General features: G+C 42.7%; 2 protein-coding genes across 2 annotated transcripts; both read right to left on the reverse strand.

Moving 5' to 3' along the window:
- Positions 1–401: 401 nt before the first annotated feature.
- On the reverse strand, positions 402–8,135 carry LOC116305866 (acetylcholinesterase). The gene is made up of 9 exons (XM_089027444.1): positions 8,023–8,135; positions 7,240–7,914; positions 5,520–5,699; positions 5,103–5,260; positions 4,682–4,786; positions 2,951–3,219; positions 2,328–2,515; positions 1,411–1,625; positions 402–638 (listed from the first exon to the last, which is right to left on the reverse strand). The coding sequence occupies exons 2-9, from the start codon at positions 7,839–7,841 to the stop codon at positions 508–510; spliced, it is 1,848 nt and encodes a 615-aa protein (XP_088883570.1). The 5' UTR covers positions 7,842–7,914; positions 8,023–8,135; the 3' UTR covers positions 402–507.
- Positions 7,870–12,310, reverse strand: LOC148912591 (uncharacterized). The gene is made up of 2 exons (XM_089027443.1): positions 11,958–12,310; positions 7,870–11,849 (listed from the first exon to the last, which is right to left on the reverse strand). The coding sequence occupies exon 2, from the start codon at positions 11,777–11,779 to the stop codon at positions 8,222–8,224; it is 3,558 nt and encodes a 1,185-aa protein (XP_088883569.1). The 5' UTR covers positions 11,780–11,849; positions 11,958–12,310; the 3' UTR covers positions 7,870–8,221.
- Positions 12,311–12,676: the final 366 nt, after the last annotated feature.

The raw sequence follows: 12,676 nt of genomic DNA on the forward strand, positions 1-12,676 counted from the left end.
GCGCTCCAACTCGACCCACTGTCAAAACCATAGAGACTTTAGACTTTAGAGAGGTTATTTAGATCGCGTAATCATGTAAAGATTACTTTAAGGCATGCATTTATCAATTTCTATTGGTTAATTAATTAACCATATTAACTCTGGACGGTTGAATATTACTGACGTAAGGAGCATCGCGCGGTCGCGTTGTTGTTGGTTAATTAACCATATTAACTCTGGACGGTTGAAAATTACCGACGTAAGGAGCATCGCGCGGTCGCGTTGTTGTTGGTATAGTACAAACAGAGTCAAGTACGGAACGGCCGTTAAAGAAGTAACGCTCATAGGCTATTCAAACCGTTTGACCTTTGGAATGAAAACGTCTGCATTACAACAGCGAACGAAGGAATACGGACGCAAGATAAGTAAACAAGTATAACGTTGATTTAATTCAAATAATCGAAAGGAAAAAAAACCCTATAGAAATCCAGCCACATTCGGTGTCCTAGTGCCCTTGATCAAACACAACTATTGGAGGTTAGTACTATACAAAGTCAAACATTTTAGTTTTCTTTTTAAGCAGATGATGACGATGATCAGTATTATCACCAACAGTCCCAGCACTCCTACAGCAATCGCCAGACCAAGAAGGGCCTTTTCTGTGGAAAGAGAAGAAGGAAAGAAGGAAAAGAAAATTTAAAAAGAGCGAAAAGAGAGAAAGGAAAAAACATGGTCATTCATGCATGCATTTCTCCGTCTATTCCTTCCTTCGGCCTTCCTTCATTCCTTCCTTCCTTCCTTCCTTCCTTCCTTCATTTGCTCGTTTGTTAGTTCGTTCGTTCCCTTCTTCCTTATCCTCTTTACTTTCCTCTCTCCCTCCCTCCCTGCCTAGCTCCCGCCTTTTCTCTCTTTTTTGCTCTTTTTTTACTCTAATTTTAATACATTATTTAAGGACTCTTAAAGGGACTCTGAGGTGCCAGACACATCATAGCTTAAAATGTACATCAAACCTTGTTGATTTTGAAAATCGAAATGAAAATTCCATGAAATGCGTTTTTTGGGGTGATATCGTCCGTCAAAGTTGCGAAATGACTTAAGCTGGGCTCCCTGTGGAATATTACGGATTTGATGGCTTGGGATGAATGTGGTGTGATGACGTCAGATAGTTGAACATGTTGGATAGCTGGAGTTGAATCAGCCAAATTTCGCTATTGAAGTATGGCTGTTCTTTATCAATTTGAGCCGGAAATTGCTTGAGGAGAAGAATGTAATACACCCGATGAAAGTGTGAGCGAGGAAAGTGAGCTAGAAGAAGTGTCGAACGAGGAATGATGTGTCTGGCACCTCAGAGTCCCTTTAAAAAATTATGAATCGTGCAACAATTCTCTTATTCGATGCAAAACATGATTTTTTAGAGATTTTGTTGGGTACCTTTCTCGTTCGGCGGTTCTTGGGTCAAGTCCTCTGGACAAGGCTTCTTTTTCTCAGATTTCAAGGTACCTAAATAGCTGTTCCAGAAATTCATTCTTGCGGCCAGTAGGTTTGACTTGACTTCCGGTGTAGGCTTCAGAGACAGATACTGCTTATTCGCTGTCGTGTAAAGAGGCCATTGCACTGCATTCTGACCTGAAGATGGGTTGGGGTTTCTGTTTAAAAATGAGAATGAGGGCTGACTGATGATTGATCATGAGGAGAAGAAGGAGAAATGGAGAAGACGGTAAGAAGGGGGTAGGAGAATGAGGAAAAAAAATAAGGTAAAAAGAGGTATGGGTTATGCGGATGGTGTGGGTTTGGGTGAAATCTTTTCCCACTTCAGACGACTACATATTATCATTCTCTTAAGGTGCTGAAAAACGGTGCAACATTGCACGCAACATTGCAAGCAACAAATTTGAATCGGGGTGACACACTTTGCGACAAAATCACACAACATATCGCTTGTGTCAGCCTGCTATGTTAAGAAATTTGGTCAGCATTAATGAATTTAGTGCAAGCTGATTGGCTGGAAATTTCAAACTGTTGCGGGCAATGCCGTCCATGTTCACATGATGAAATTTGTTGCGCGCAATGTTGCAAGAGTAGAGCGTGATTCAATTTTAGATTTGTTGCATGCAACAAGTTTCAGGGGTACACACGCTGCAACAGTCCTGTTGCGTGCAATCTTGCACCGTGTGTCAGCACCCTTAAGAATAAAATTCTTTGTTTGGTTTGAGTCGTATTCATATTCGTGTATCTTATCATGCGCAACCACTAAACAAAGATATCATGCTCTAGGGAATGACACATTCTCTCAAATGTAAAACATATGCCAAGGCAAAGAGGTCGATTTGACCCACTCTATTTCTTACCCAGTCTTGGCAAAGGTAGCCCAGTACTTCATAACCAACTTGCCAAACTTTACGTCAGTATTGTTGAGGTCTTTGGGATACTTCAACAAGGGATGTCCAAACACATAGGGAATATCAGCAGCGTGAGGAACCCTTCTCCACTCAGGGACGGTTTTGTTTTCGAAGTCTAGTTCCGCGCTGTAGTCCATCTATAAGATAATGTGCGTCAATCCATGTTTTCTTTACAAATCATGGTTAACCTTACAGCACGTACACATGCACGGTACGGTATTTTGTCATATAAATGGGGAGAGTAGTCAGCAGTTTTTCAAAAGTGCCCATTCAGGATATGAAAATATGATTTAGCTTCATTCTGCTGTAAGTTTTGTTTCGATAAGTGGAAAAAAGTTTGTTTGTCAAAATTCTTCCAAATAAGTTGTTCGTATATAGGAACAATGTATGTGAATAAATGCATCTTTCGTCGAATTATCTATTCGTATGCAATGAGGAAAAATGTTTCTACTTCTGAACAATTTTCTAGAATTTTTAGGTATGTCTTTTAATGAGAGTGCTTGAGAAAAGTGTATGTCACTTTTTCGTCGCTTTTCGACTACAGCTAAACAGGCTATTATATATCTTCTTACCTGATAGAAATAAGTGCGCATGCCCATTTTGTCATAGAGCTGTGCAGACAAAATGGCGGGCGCCTTAAATATAGCATCGGCGTTCGCGTCCATAAAACCCTGTCTTGTGGCGTTAACGTCATTGGTGTCGGCCCAGTTAGTATACTCTTGAAAGATGCTGTTTAAGATCTCCTCGTTTTGACCTCGCACCCACGTAGTTGAATTGACTTTCTCCACAAAAACCGAGTAGTTTAGACCTTTGTCACTATCAGGAATGCCTTCTTGTAATCCTGAAACATTAGTCATCAAAACCATCAGTTTTTCAAAACCTGAAACAACCTGGGCTGATCTAAGTTTTGTCATGGTAAACTCAAAGATTAGAATATCACTGGAATTTAGCGTGTTGGCCTCTGCGAGGGAGAGAAGAAAAAAGACGGAGAAAAGTGAGAAAAACTATCGAATCAACGGCGAGACGTAACAAACTCTTCATTACGGACCTTAAAGGTCAGATCCGAGTCAATACCGCCACACCAAAATTGATTACCGAATGAATAGTTAGCGAGTGTGGTTTTCTTCTAGCGTATCAAGTGCCTTAGCACGCGCCGGAAATTGACTACAGGGTTCTCAAACGAGCTAAGATAAACCATATTTATGCACCAAACTGCTATTCACCTAAGGTGTAATGTTTTCCCATTTCAGACCAAGTGTTATTTTCTATAGACCACCTGCTTTGGTTTCCTAGAAGAATTGTTCTGGGGGACAAAACAATAGGCCGTCTTTTCTTATGCAAAAAAACATCTATTATATCTCCCCCAGAACAATTCCTCTAGGGAGGGAGGCAGGGAGGCAGGAAGGCAATTAACTACTTTAGTTAATTACAAATCATTAAAAAAAAATTTCAACTAATCAATATATATTAAATATCATGAAAAAGTGTGAGCATTAATTCTGTTAGTAAAAGTCGATAGAGTATCACATTTATGAAGTGCTTCAGGAAGCGAATTCCACAATTTTGCTCCACTATAGGAGAAACTTTTCTTCAGATACTCGGTTTTAGGTAGCGGTGACAGCATGGAAGTAGAGGAGCTCCTAAGGTTATAATGTGTTGTAATATTCTTAACTAAGTGCAAGCGGTCTATGGAGCGTTTTCACTCACGTGAGAAGGCAGCCACAAACAACAGAAACTTTCTGCACAGTATTTGCATAAAAACAGACTTCAGTTCTCGGAGGATAGAAAATGTATTGTTTTGGTACCCCATAATGGCTCCTGTGACGTCACGTGAAAACGCTCTATAGTATCATTTCTTTGTTTGACAGTCGCTCAACTCAAACAAAGAATATTATTCTCAGGTACTTGTACATGTCATAGTTAATGGGAGGGGAATGGTTAGGAAACGTATTGTTATCAGGTCTTTGTTCACTTTCGATGTTGAACCGGTCTTGACCGTGCACAATGCTTGAGTTATGCTCATCCGAAATTGCAAAATAAGTAAACATAAACTTTGTCTATGGGATTGTTGTAAGAAATATTCAAATATCTCTTATAAATCTTTAAGCATTTTGAACTAGCAGCCAAAAGAAAGATTTTTGTCTGTTCACTCAACCATTGCCAACAATGGTAAAACAAAGGATTGTGCAGGGTCACGCTTGAAAAAAGTGAACAAAGACATATAACAGTAGGTTTCATGACCATTCCCCTCTATATACTATGTACATATATGTATGATAAAGATAAGTCAATGTGATACTTACCAGGTAAATAGATAAGTGCTAACGAGCCTTCATCTCGTGTGACGCCAATCATCACACTGCCTTCGTCTTGATAGCTACCTTTCGTGAGAACCATTAGCGGGGTATCTAGCAAAAAAATAATAATTCAATGTCTTTTTGTAGTATTGTGTCACCAAAAAAAAAAAAACAAAAAAAAAAAACGCGTAAAGTAATAAGGACCATCGACACTAACTAAAGAAACACCAGTTGATTTTTCTAGAGAAAACAACGTGAAAGGATGGCGGCGGGTGCATGATAAACCGTTTCGAAAACATCGTTCTCGATGCTAGTCAGTAATATGCAAAAAAAAAATCGAACGAAAATTTGATCGGAAAGTGCGGATCATAATAGCTGATCATGATCGGAATGATCGCTGGACGAAAACAAACAAGTTTTTAATTACCTTCTAAAAAATGTCCATCGACAACAGGCGCAAATGGGGCGAGCATCAGGGTTGGATTCACTTTCAACTGTGCTGTGATGATTTCAGAAATGTTTTTCTTCATGGCACAATTTTTGAGGTCTGATAGGGTTGGACATCTAAGGGCATCGGCAAACATCCTGGGAAAGAAAGGAAAGAACAATAATCAATAATCAATAATCAATAATCAATAATCAATAATCAATAATCAATAATCAATAATCAATAATCAATAATGAATAATGAATAATCAATAATCAAGGCCAACAAGCCAACAAGCCAACAAGCCAACAAGCCAACAAGCCAACAAGCCAACAAGCCAACAAGCCAACAAGCCAACAAGCCAACAAGTCCATCAATCAATCAAACAAGCAAACAAACTGTACTTAGTTCACTCACTTGGCATGTTCCTTGGATTCATTAACTAATAGCGCTGTAGCAATAGCCGGTGCTGCGCCACTCTGCAAAATAACGTTCCTATAAAGTCCCTTTGTCAAGGGGGACAACATCAGGAGGGACACGCTCATGCCACCAGCCGATACGCCAAACAGTGTAACTTTATTAGGATCACCACCAAAACTGCGAGAAGTAAAATATTAGTTGTTATTACGGCCATTTTCCGGGTACAATAACCGAGCGATAATACACGGTCTGTGAACCGGTTTTGAACTTCTTTTTTTTTTGCCGATGTCAGCGTGAGGAATTTTTTTTTTCCTTTTCGTTTGTGCGGATTACGTCAGTGGTTTGAGTCCGTGGCTTTCAAGCTTGCATGTTTGCAATACAAATGGTTGTTTTTCATTGGATCTTTTCAGTTTTTCCGCTTGTATAATAAACACTTTATCACTGACACTGTTATATTTGTGTATTACAGCCGTATAATGCTACTCCTGAAGCTATACTACGGGGCTCGAAAAAAATACGGCCGCTTTCACTCGTAATCCGGCTGTAATACACATTTAGGAGTGTAATAACCTTCTCTAATCAGAACCCGCTTGCTATTCGTAATAGGGGTTAGGGCAATCACAGATAGGCTGGAAAACAACGAATTAAAAGTAAAGGGATTTTTTTGCCTGCTAAATATTAAAGACGTGAATTATGTTTCTTTAAGCTTTTTGTTGTTGCTGTTGTTGTTGTTGTTTTTGCATTTTGTTGTTGTTGTTGTTGTTTTGTTTTATTTTTTGTTTGTTTTTTTTGTTGTTTTTTTGTTGTTGTTGTTTTTTTTCCTTTTTTCTTTTTATTCTTTTGTATTTTTTTCTTTTCTTTTGAAAATAAAGAAATTCATATTTCTTCGATAACTTAGCTTATTTCTTTGTTAGGGACCGGTCATTATTTGTCGCGTTGAGGGAAGATTGCTACCTCCTCTCAGCTCTCCTGTGGCTGTTGTGGCAAAAACAATGGCCACCATTCTATTCTGTTCTGTTTATTTCAATGTTTATTTGTAAAGTCCTACTGATGCGTCTCCGACTATTTTGTTCCCTCCCCAAATACCAAATTTATTTGGATCATCACGCAATGTACTTTTTATAGTATAAAGTGCCTTATAGTACACTCAACAAAATTACTCGACTCTGATTGGTCGAGAGGAGTACAATTATAGCGTTAATTGTACTCCGTAGGAGTACCGAATTAAGTTGCTATGGCAACACGGCCAAAACAATGTCAAAACAATTATTTTTTATCATTTTGTACTTAAAAAACATATAAATAAAATTTCAAAGCCGTAAGAACAAATCTTTTTTATGCATTTCAGTTGCGCGATGGACTGAAAATCGGCCGCCAAATAGACAAAGATGAATGGCGTCGCTTCGCATCTTTTACTGAAATTTTGTTGAGTGAACTATAAACAAAAAATCGCACGATCTTCTCGTACAATTTGGAATTAATAGACACTCGTAATGTTTTGAAAGTTCTTTAATTGTACTCGCCTAAAGGCTCGTGCAATTACAAGAACTTTCAAAACATTACTCGTGTCTATTAATTTCCAAATTGTACTCGAGATTGTGCGATTTCCTATACAAATAAAAAAATATTTTATTGCATTGATTTTTTAACGTCCTCTTTTCAAAACACCATCGGCCGGGGATGAAAAGGAGAGAGGGTTGTGTGTGGCTTTTTTTACCTTCTAATATTTTTCTTGACCCATTTTAAAGCGTGCACCTGGTCCAACATGGCATAATTTCCTTTCAAGTCGCTCTCACTTCCGGTACTAAGAAATCCAAGTGCCCCTAGGCGATAGTTAAAGGTCACAACAAGCACGCCTTCCTCGGTGGCTAAAACACCTCCATCATATAGAGAACTAGAGCCAGTGCCGAACACATAAGCACCTCCATGAATCCACACCATCACTGCTAAACCTTCACTTGAATTTTTTGTTTTCTGTCCAGGCACAAAGATGTTAATAAAAAGACATTCTTCACTCGCTTTTGAAAGGCCTGAAAGTGGAGGTCCAGGTTTATAATATGGCTGCGGACAGCGCTTGCCAAACTTGGTAGCATCTCTGGCTGCAGTCCATTTATCTGGGTCCGTTGGATTTTCAAATCGTTTTGCTTTAGCGAAAGGTATACCAAGGAATTTCCAGGCTTGTTTTCCAGTTGAAAGGGATTCGAATTTTCCGCGGATCGGTCCAGCTGTTGTTGTCACGATATTATTTATGTCAAATGAAACCGCGTTACACTGCAATGCAACGCAGACAAAACACAAAATCCTAGTCAAAGACAACATTCTTGAACGTGCCTGAAGAAAGAGATGCTTCTCGATGTCTGATAGTATTTTATTCTACAACGATGATAGAGTCCTAAGATACAAATATATAAAATCTAAGCTAAATAATAGCACTTAAAGTAAATCATGTATAGATAAATGTGAAGTAAACGATTACACATATAATAAATGGAAAACTTACATAAATAAAGATATACTGGTGCTGAATAGTCTTGTATTATAGTTCTGTCCTAAAACGTAATCTTAACGTAAACAAGATGGCCGCTCCTACTGAGCCGGTCAGCGGTATCTAACTCGTGTCCAGGCCCTAGTGGCCAGTAGAGAACTCTTCATCCCCCCCAGTCCTGGAATCCCTGACTGGGCAGTCAGAATTACTGGACTCAGTTTCTAACCCAGGTGCCTGTCTCGGGTTCATAGCGCCGTGGTGTCCTTCTGTCACGTGTAGGGCGTATGTATGGAGGTGCCTGGGTCAACGGGTTTTCTTGGCGTAGGGAGGAGGGAACAATGACGCGGTCGTTGTACAGCAGGACACCTTCTTGGATATAGATGGATTCGCTGATTGGGGAGAGATTGGTTAAGGTAGGGTCTTTGCTGTCTATATTGCCGTTTTGCTCGAGGAGACGGAGAGCGTGGCAGAGGGATTCATCTTTAGCTGTTTCCTGTGCTAGGAGGGACCACGATATTGCACTGAGGCCTTGAGCGTCTTCGCGGATTGTAGACATCAGCGCTGATTCTGCTAGGTCAGGTTCGCTTGGTTTACCGAGTGAGTAGTGGTTCTCGGAGCTCGATGGTGAGGGGTGTCTTGAAGTGGCGTCAGCGGCGTGGTTGGTTTTCCCGGGTCTGTGGACAATCTCGAAGCGCCACGGTAGGGCGCGCTGCTTTAGTCGGAACAGGCGGGAGTTCGATATTTCGTCTAGTGTGCGGTCACCGAAGATTTTTACTAGTGGCTTATGGTCGGTTACTATCACAAGGTTGTCACATCCTTGCGTAAAATATCGTGTTTGTTCGAGGCCCCAAGCGACAGCAAGTGCCTCACCTTCGACGGCTGCGTAACGCTGCTCTGCTGATGAAAGGAATCTTGAACCTGCTAGCGTGATTTTCCATCCCCCTGGGCAGCAGTCTGGTATACCGGAGGGGCAGTTGCAATGTTGCTGAAGCAGGAAGTAACCGATCCCGCGGTTGGACCAATCAGGCCGTAGGCAGGTGCGCCGTTGCATGTCAAAGTTTTCAACACCTTCCCGGATGGCTTCTACGATGACTTCTTTGGACTGTTGGAATGCTGCCTCCAGGTCTTGGGACCATGTGAACTTACATCGAGGGCTGAGAAAAGGTTTGAATACGGCCATTGTGTCTCGCAACTGTGCGTAGTTCGCCACCTGGTTGACGAGGCCAAACCAGCTCCTGATGTCTGTCGTTGATTCTGGGGAGGGGAAGTCGCGGATGGCATCCAGGTACTTGGGGAGCGGTTCGATTGTTGCGTCCGATATCTGGAATCCCGCAAAGCTGACACTTTTCCCTGCAAATTGAAACTTATCTGGGTTGAGGACGATGCCGGACTGGCCGACTCTGGTCAGGAAGTCAATCGTTCTCCACCAATGTTGTTCCAGATCGGTGTCGTGGTGTATGGTGTCATCTACGCAACGTTCCTTTCGTTCAAACTCCGAGAGGATGGCACTGAAACGGCGATTGTATCCGTCTCCTGAGGACAGGAAGCCTTGCGGCGCCCTGGTGTATCGCCAGCGTCCAAATGGTGTGATAAACGTGGTGAGATGGCGATCTGATTCTCGCAGTGGGACGCTGTGATAACCGTTCCAGGCATCCGTGACCGTCTTCCACGTGTTCTTGGGGATGCGTCGCGCCAGGTGGAAGGGTGACTCAGTGGCGAAGGTTTCGCGTTGGCAGAACTTGTTAAGGGGTGATAGGTCCACAGTCCTGCGGGGTGAACCGTCGTGCTTCCGAGTGACCACCATGCGGTGGCACCAGGTCACCGGTTCCCCATACGGCACTCGCTCGACAACACCGAGTGCCTCGTCGCGGAGGAGGTCCTCGTAGACTTTCTGCTGCCAATGGACAGGTATGCTGGCTGGTTTGTGACATGCCTTTGGTGTGGCCTCTGGATCCACATGTATCTCAACTGGAGGTCCTGCCATGCAGGGCAATGCTCGATGAGGGCAAGTGTTGAAGGTTGAAGATGCGTATTGTTCGAGGAGCCAGGCTTTCATTCTTTCATTGTTTTCCGGGGTGCACGGAAATGGTAGCTCGTTGGGGCGTTGTGGTGGGGCTGTGCGCAGAGGGCATGAACACGTTGTGTCGTTGGCATTGGGTGGCGTAGTACAGCCATCGTTGATAAACCTACTGGCGTTGATGGATGAGGGTTGTTGTTGTTTATGGACGCTGTCGTGGACGTGTGTGCCGTTGAGGGGTGTCTTTGTGTTCTCTCTGGTAGGGAAGTGCTCGCCCAGTAGGTCGAGGTTGAGCAGTGACTCGTAGGACAGGTACATGTCTCGCACGGAGCTGCTTACATACACCATCGAGCGGCAGGTTGTTTTGGCACCGTCTCGTGAGGCTGCTGTTAGTGTGGCAAAGAACGCACCCTCAATGGCGATAGGGGAGCGGTTGGCGGCTGAGAGGCCAAGACTGACTGGTCGCAAGTCATCACGGGAAAATCCACAGGCAGTGAACTCCTCTAGGGACCAGAGGTCTGATTGTGCGCCAGTATCTGCGATTGCAGATATTTTTGCCTCCTTGTTAAAGCAGTGGTTGTGAGATCGGTTGTTTGGTCCGTCAACGGTGATGGTGACGGACACTCTGGGGTGTTCTCTGAAACGAGCTCTTCTCCATTCGCCCTTGGAGAATATGTGATGCTCTAGTCTCGTTGATGGGGGCCTATGGATTGTACTATGTGTTATGGTCAGGTCCCGTTTATAGCGTTGAGAGTGCTGTCTTCTTCGGCGCCGATGACTGTTGTGGGTGCTGTGTACGCTGACTGTTGTGATTTGGGCGATAGGCTCAGATTCTAGTGCCTGGATGTTGGCGGGTTTTTGGCGTTGCTTTCGTCTTCGGGCCCTGTAGCAGTTTATGCACACTTGATGGGGCTTGGTGTTCCATCCTCGCGCTCCTTCTGTAAAGGTTTTGAAGGGACTCTTACAGTCGGGGCAAGTTGCCTCTTTGGCTTGATCTGGATGTGATGGGGCCGCAGAGGGTTGTGTTCTTCGTTGTTGCTGGAATGATGACATGCCAGAGAGGGTTGATGGTGGGAGTGCATTTCGGGCCATTTCTTTGTTTTCCACCAAGGCAATAACGTCGTTCACCGCTTTCTGCAGGATGTCTTTGGTCCCGAGTACCTCGCGACGTATGTCGGGGTCGTAAATGCCGTTGAGTAAGACGTCTCGGAGGATGTGGTCTGTATAGTTAACGGTTTTGCCGCACTCGCACCGTGTGCTGTAGGCACAGGTTTCGGCCTTTCCTCGCGCCCGAGCTGTGAAGGCACGGAATGCCTCGTCGCGTTCCTGATGTAATTGCAGCAACTCGGTGCGTATAACGCACGTGGCAACCGGGATGACGGCCAGTGAGCGCATAGCAGAGAGAAGATTTCCGAGGGATTCCGATGTTGCCTTGTGGTTGGCCTTTAGGATGCTATCTCCCAATGCAGGTCCAGCACACTGAAAGAGCTGAGATGGGGCTGAAGCATCGTCTATGCCAGAGCCAGAGCGAAATACTTCCCAACGGCGGACGAATACGTTCCATTCCTCTATTGAAATGCCGATGTCTACTTTCGGCCGATCTAGTTTCGGTCCTCTTGACGCTGGGGCCTGGAGCGTTGTGGCAGTGTCTCTGTGTGCTAGCCCATGGTTATTTAGTAGTGCAACGGCGACGGCGTCTGTGACATCCTGTGTCTTAAAGGTGCAGCTAGGAACAGAACATTCAACTACAACCATGACTCTATCATGAAGAAAGAGATGCTTCTCGATGTCTGATAGTATTTTATTCTACAACGATGATAGAGTCCTAAGATACAAATATATAAAATCTAAGCTAAATAATAGCACTTAAAGTAAATCATGTATAGATAAATGTGAAGTAAACGATTACACATATAATAAATGGAAAACTTACATAAATAAAGATATACTGGTGCTGAATAGTCTTGTATTATAGTTCTGTCCTAAAACGTAATCTTAACGTAAACAAGATGGCCGCTCCTACTGAGCCGGTCAGCGGTATCTAACTCGTGTCCAGGCCCTAGTGGCCAGTAGAGAACTCTTCAGTGCCAAAGAGACGCCCATTGTATTCCAGAATCGAAGATGTTCAAGAAGTCTTGAAATGTTCGTAGAATTAAAGTCAGTCGGATAAGACTAGTGGTTAATATTCTGCACAGGCCTACCCTAAGGTAATATGACCCGTCTGCAGTCAATAAATGTTTTATTTTACAATAACTTACACATTTCTCGCGCGCTGATTGGTTATTTTTTATCAACATTAAAAGGACAGACAGATAAAGCTGACCTCAACATGCGCGCGCTCTTTCCGTTGGTCGTTTTGATTGCTAAAAAATAAGATGTCTTTATAATTTTATCGCATTGTCAAAGTGATGACGCAATTTATCGTCAATAAGAGGACAGACACATAAGAAACTGATGTCTATTTGCTAAAAAAAAATAAAAAATAAAAAAAAAAATGTAATATGTAAGTCTGATAAAATTACTTTCGCGGTTGCACATGCTTAAAGAACGCAGTTTCAATTCTTTATATTTTTTCTTTCCTTTATTTTCAACCCTTTGTTCTGAATCACATTTCGCTGTTTTTATTAAGGATCATGTTTAGAGACTAGAACT

The sequence above is a fragment of the Actinia tenebrosa genome, unplaced genomic scaffold (genome assembly GCF_029948245.1).
Source record: "Actinia tenebrosa isolate PJP-AT-01 unplaced genomic scaffold, QUT_ActTen_1.0 PGA_scaffold11__36_contigs__length_13525064, whole genome shotgun sequence".
In the NCBI taxonomy this organism is placed as follows: Eukaryota; Metazoa; Cnidaria; class Anthozoa; order Actiniaria; family Actiniidae; genus Actinia; species Actinia tenebrosa.

Bases quoted from the DNA above. Each gene is read 5' to 3' on its own strand.
- LOC116305866 (XM_089027444.1), bottom strand. From the start codon at position 7,841: ATGTTGTCTTTGACTAGGATTTTGTGTTTTGTCTGCGTTGCATTGCAG. The intron at 3,220-4,681 runs GTAAGTATCACA...CTAATGTTTCAG, and splicing joins AGCACTTATCTATTTACCTG to GATTACAAGAAGGCATTCCT. The intron at 639-1,410 runs GTACCCAACAAA...CTCTTTCCACAG, and splicing joins AGAACCGCCGAACGAGAAAG to AAAAGGCCCTTCTTGGTCTG.
- LOC148912591 (XM_089027443.1), bottom strand. From the start codon at position 11,779: ATGGTTGTAGTTGAATGTTCTGTTCCTAGCTGCACCTTTAAGACACAG.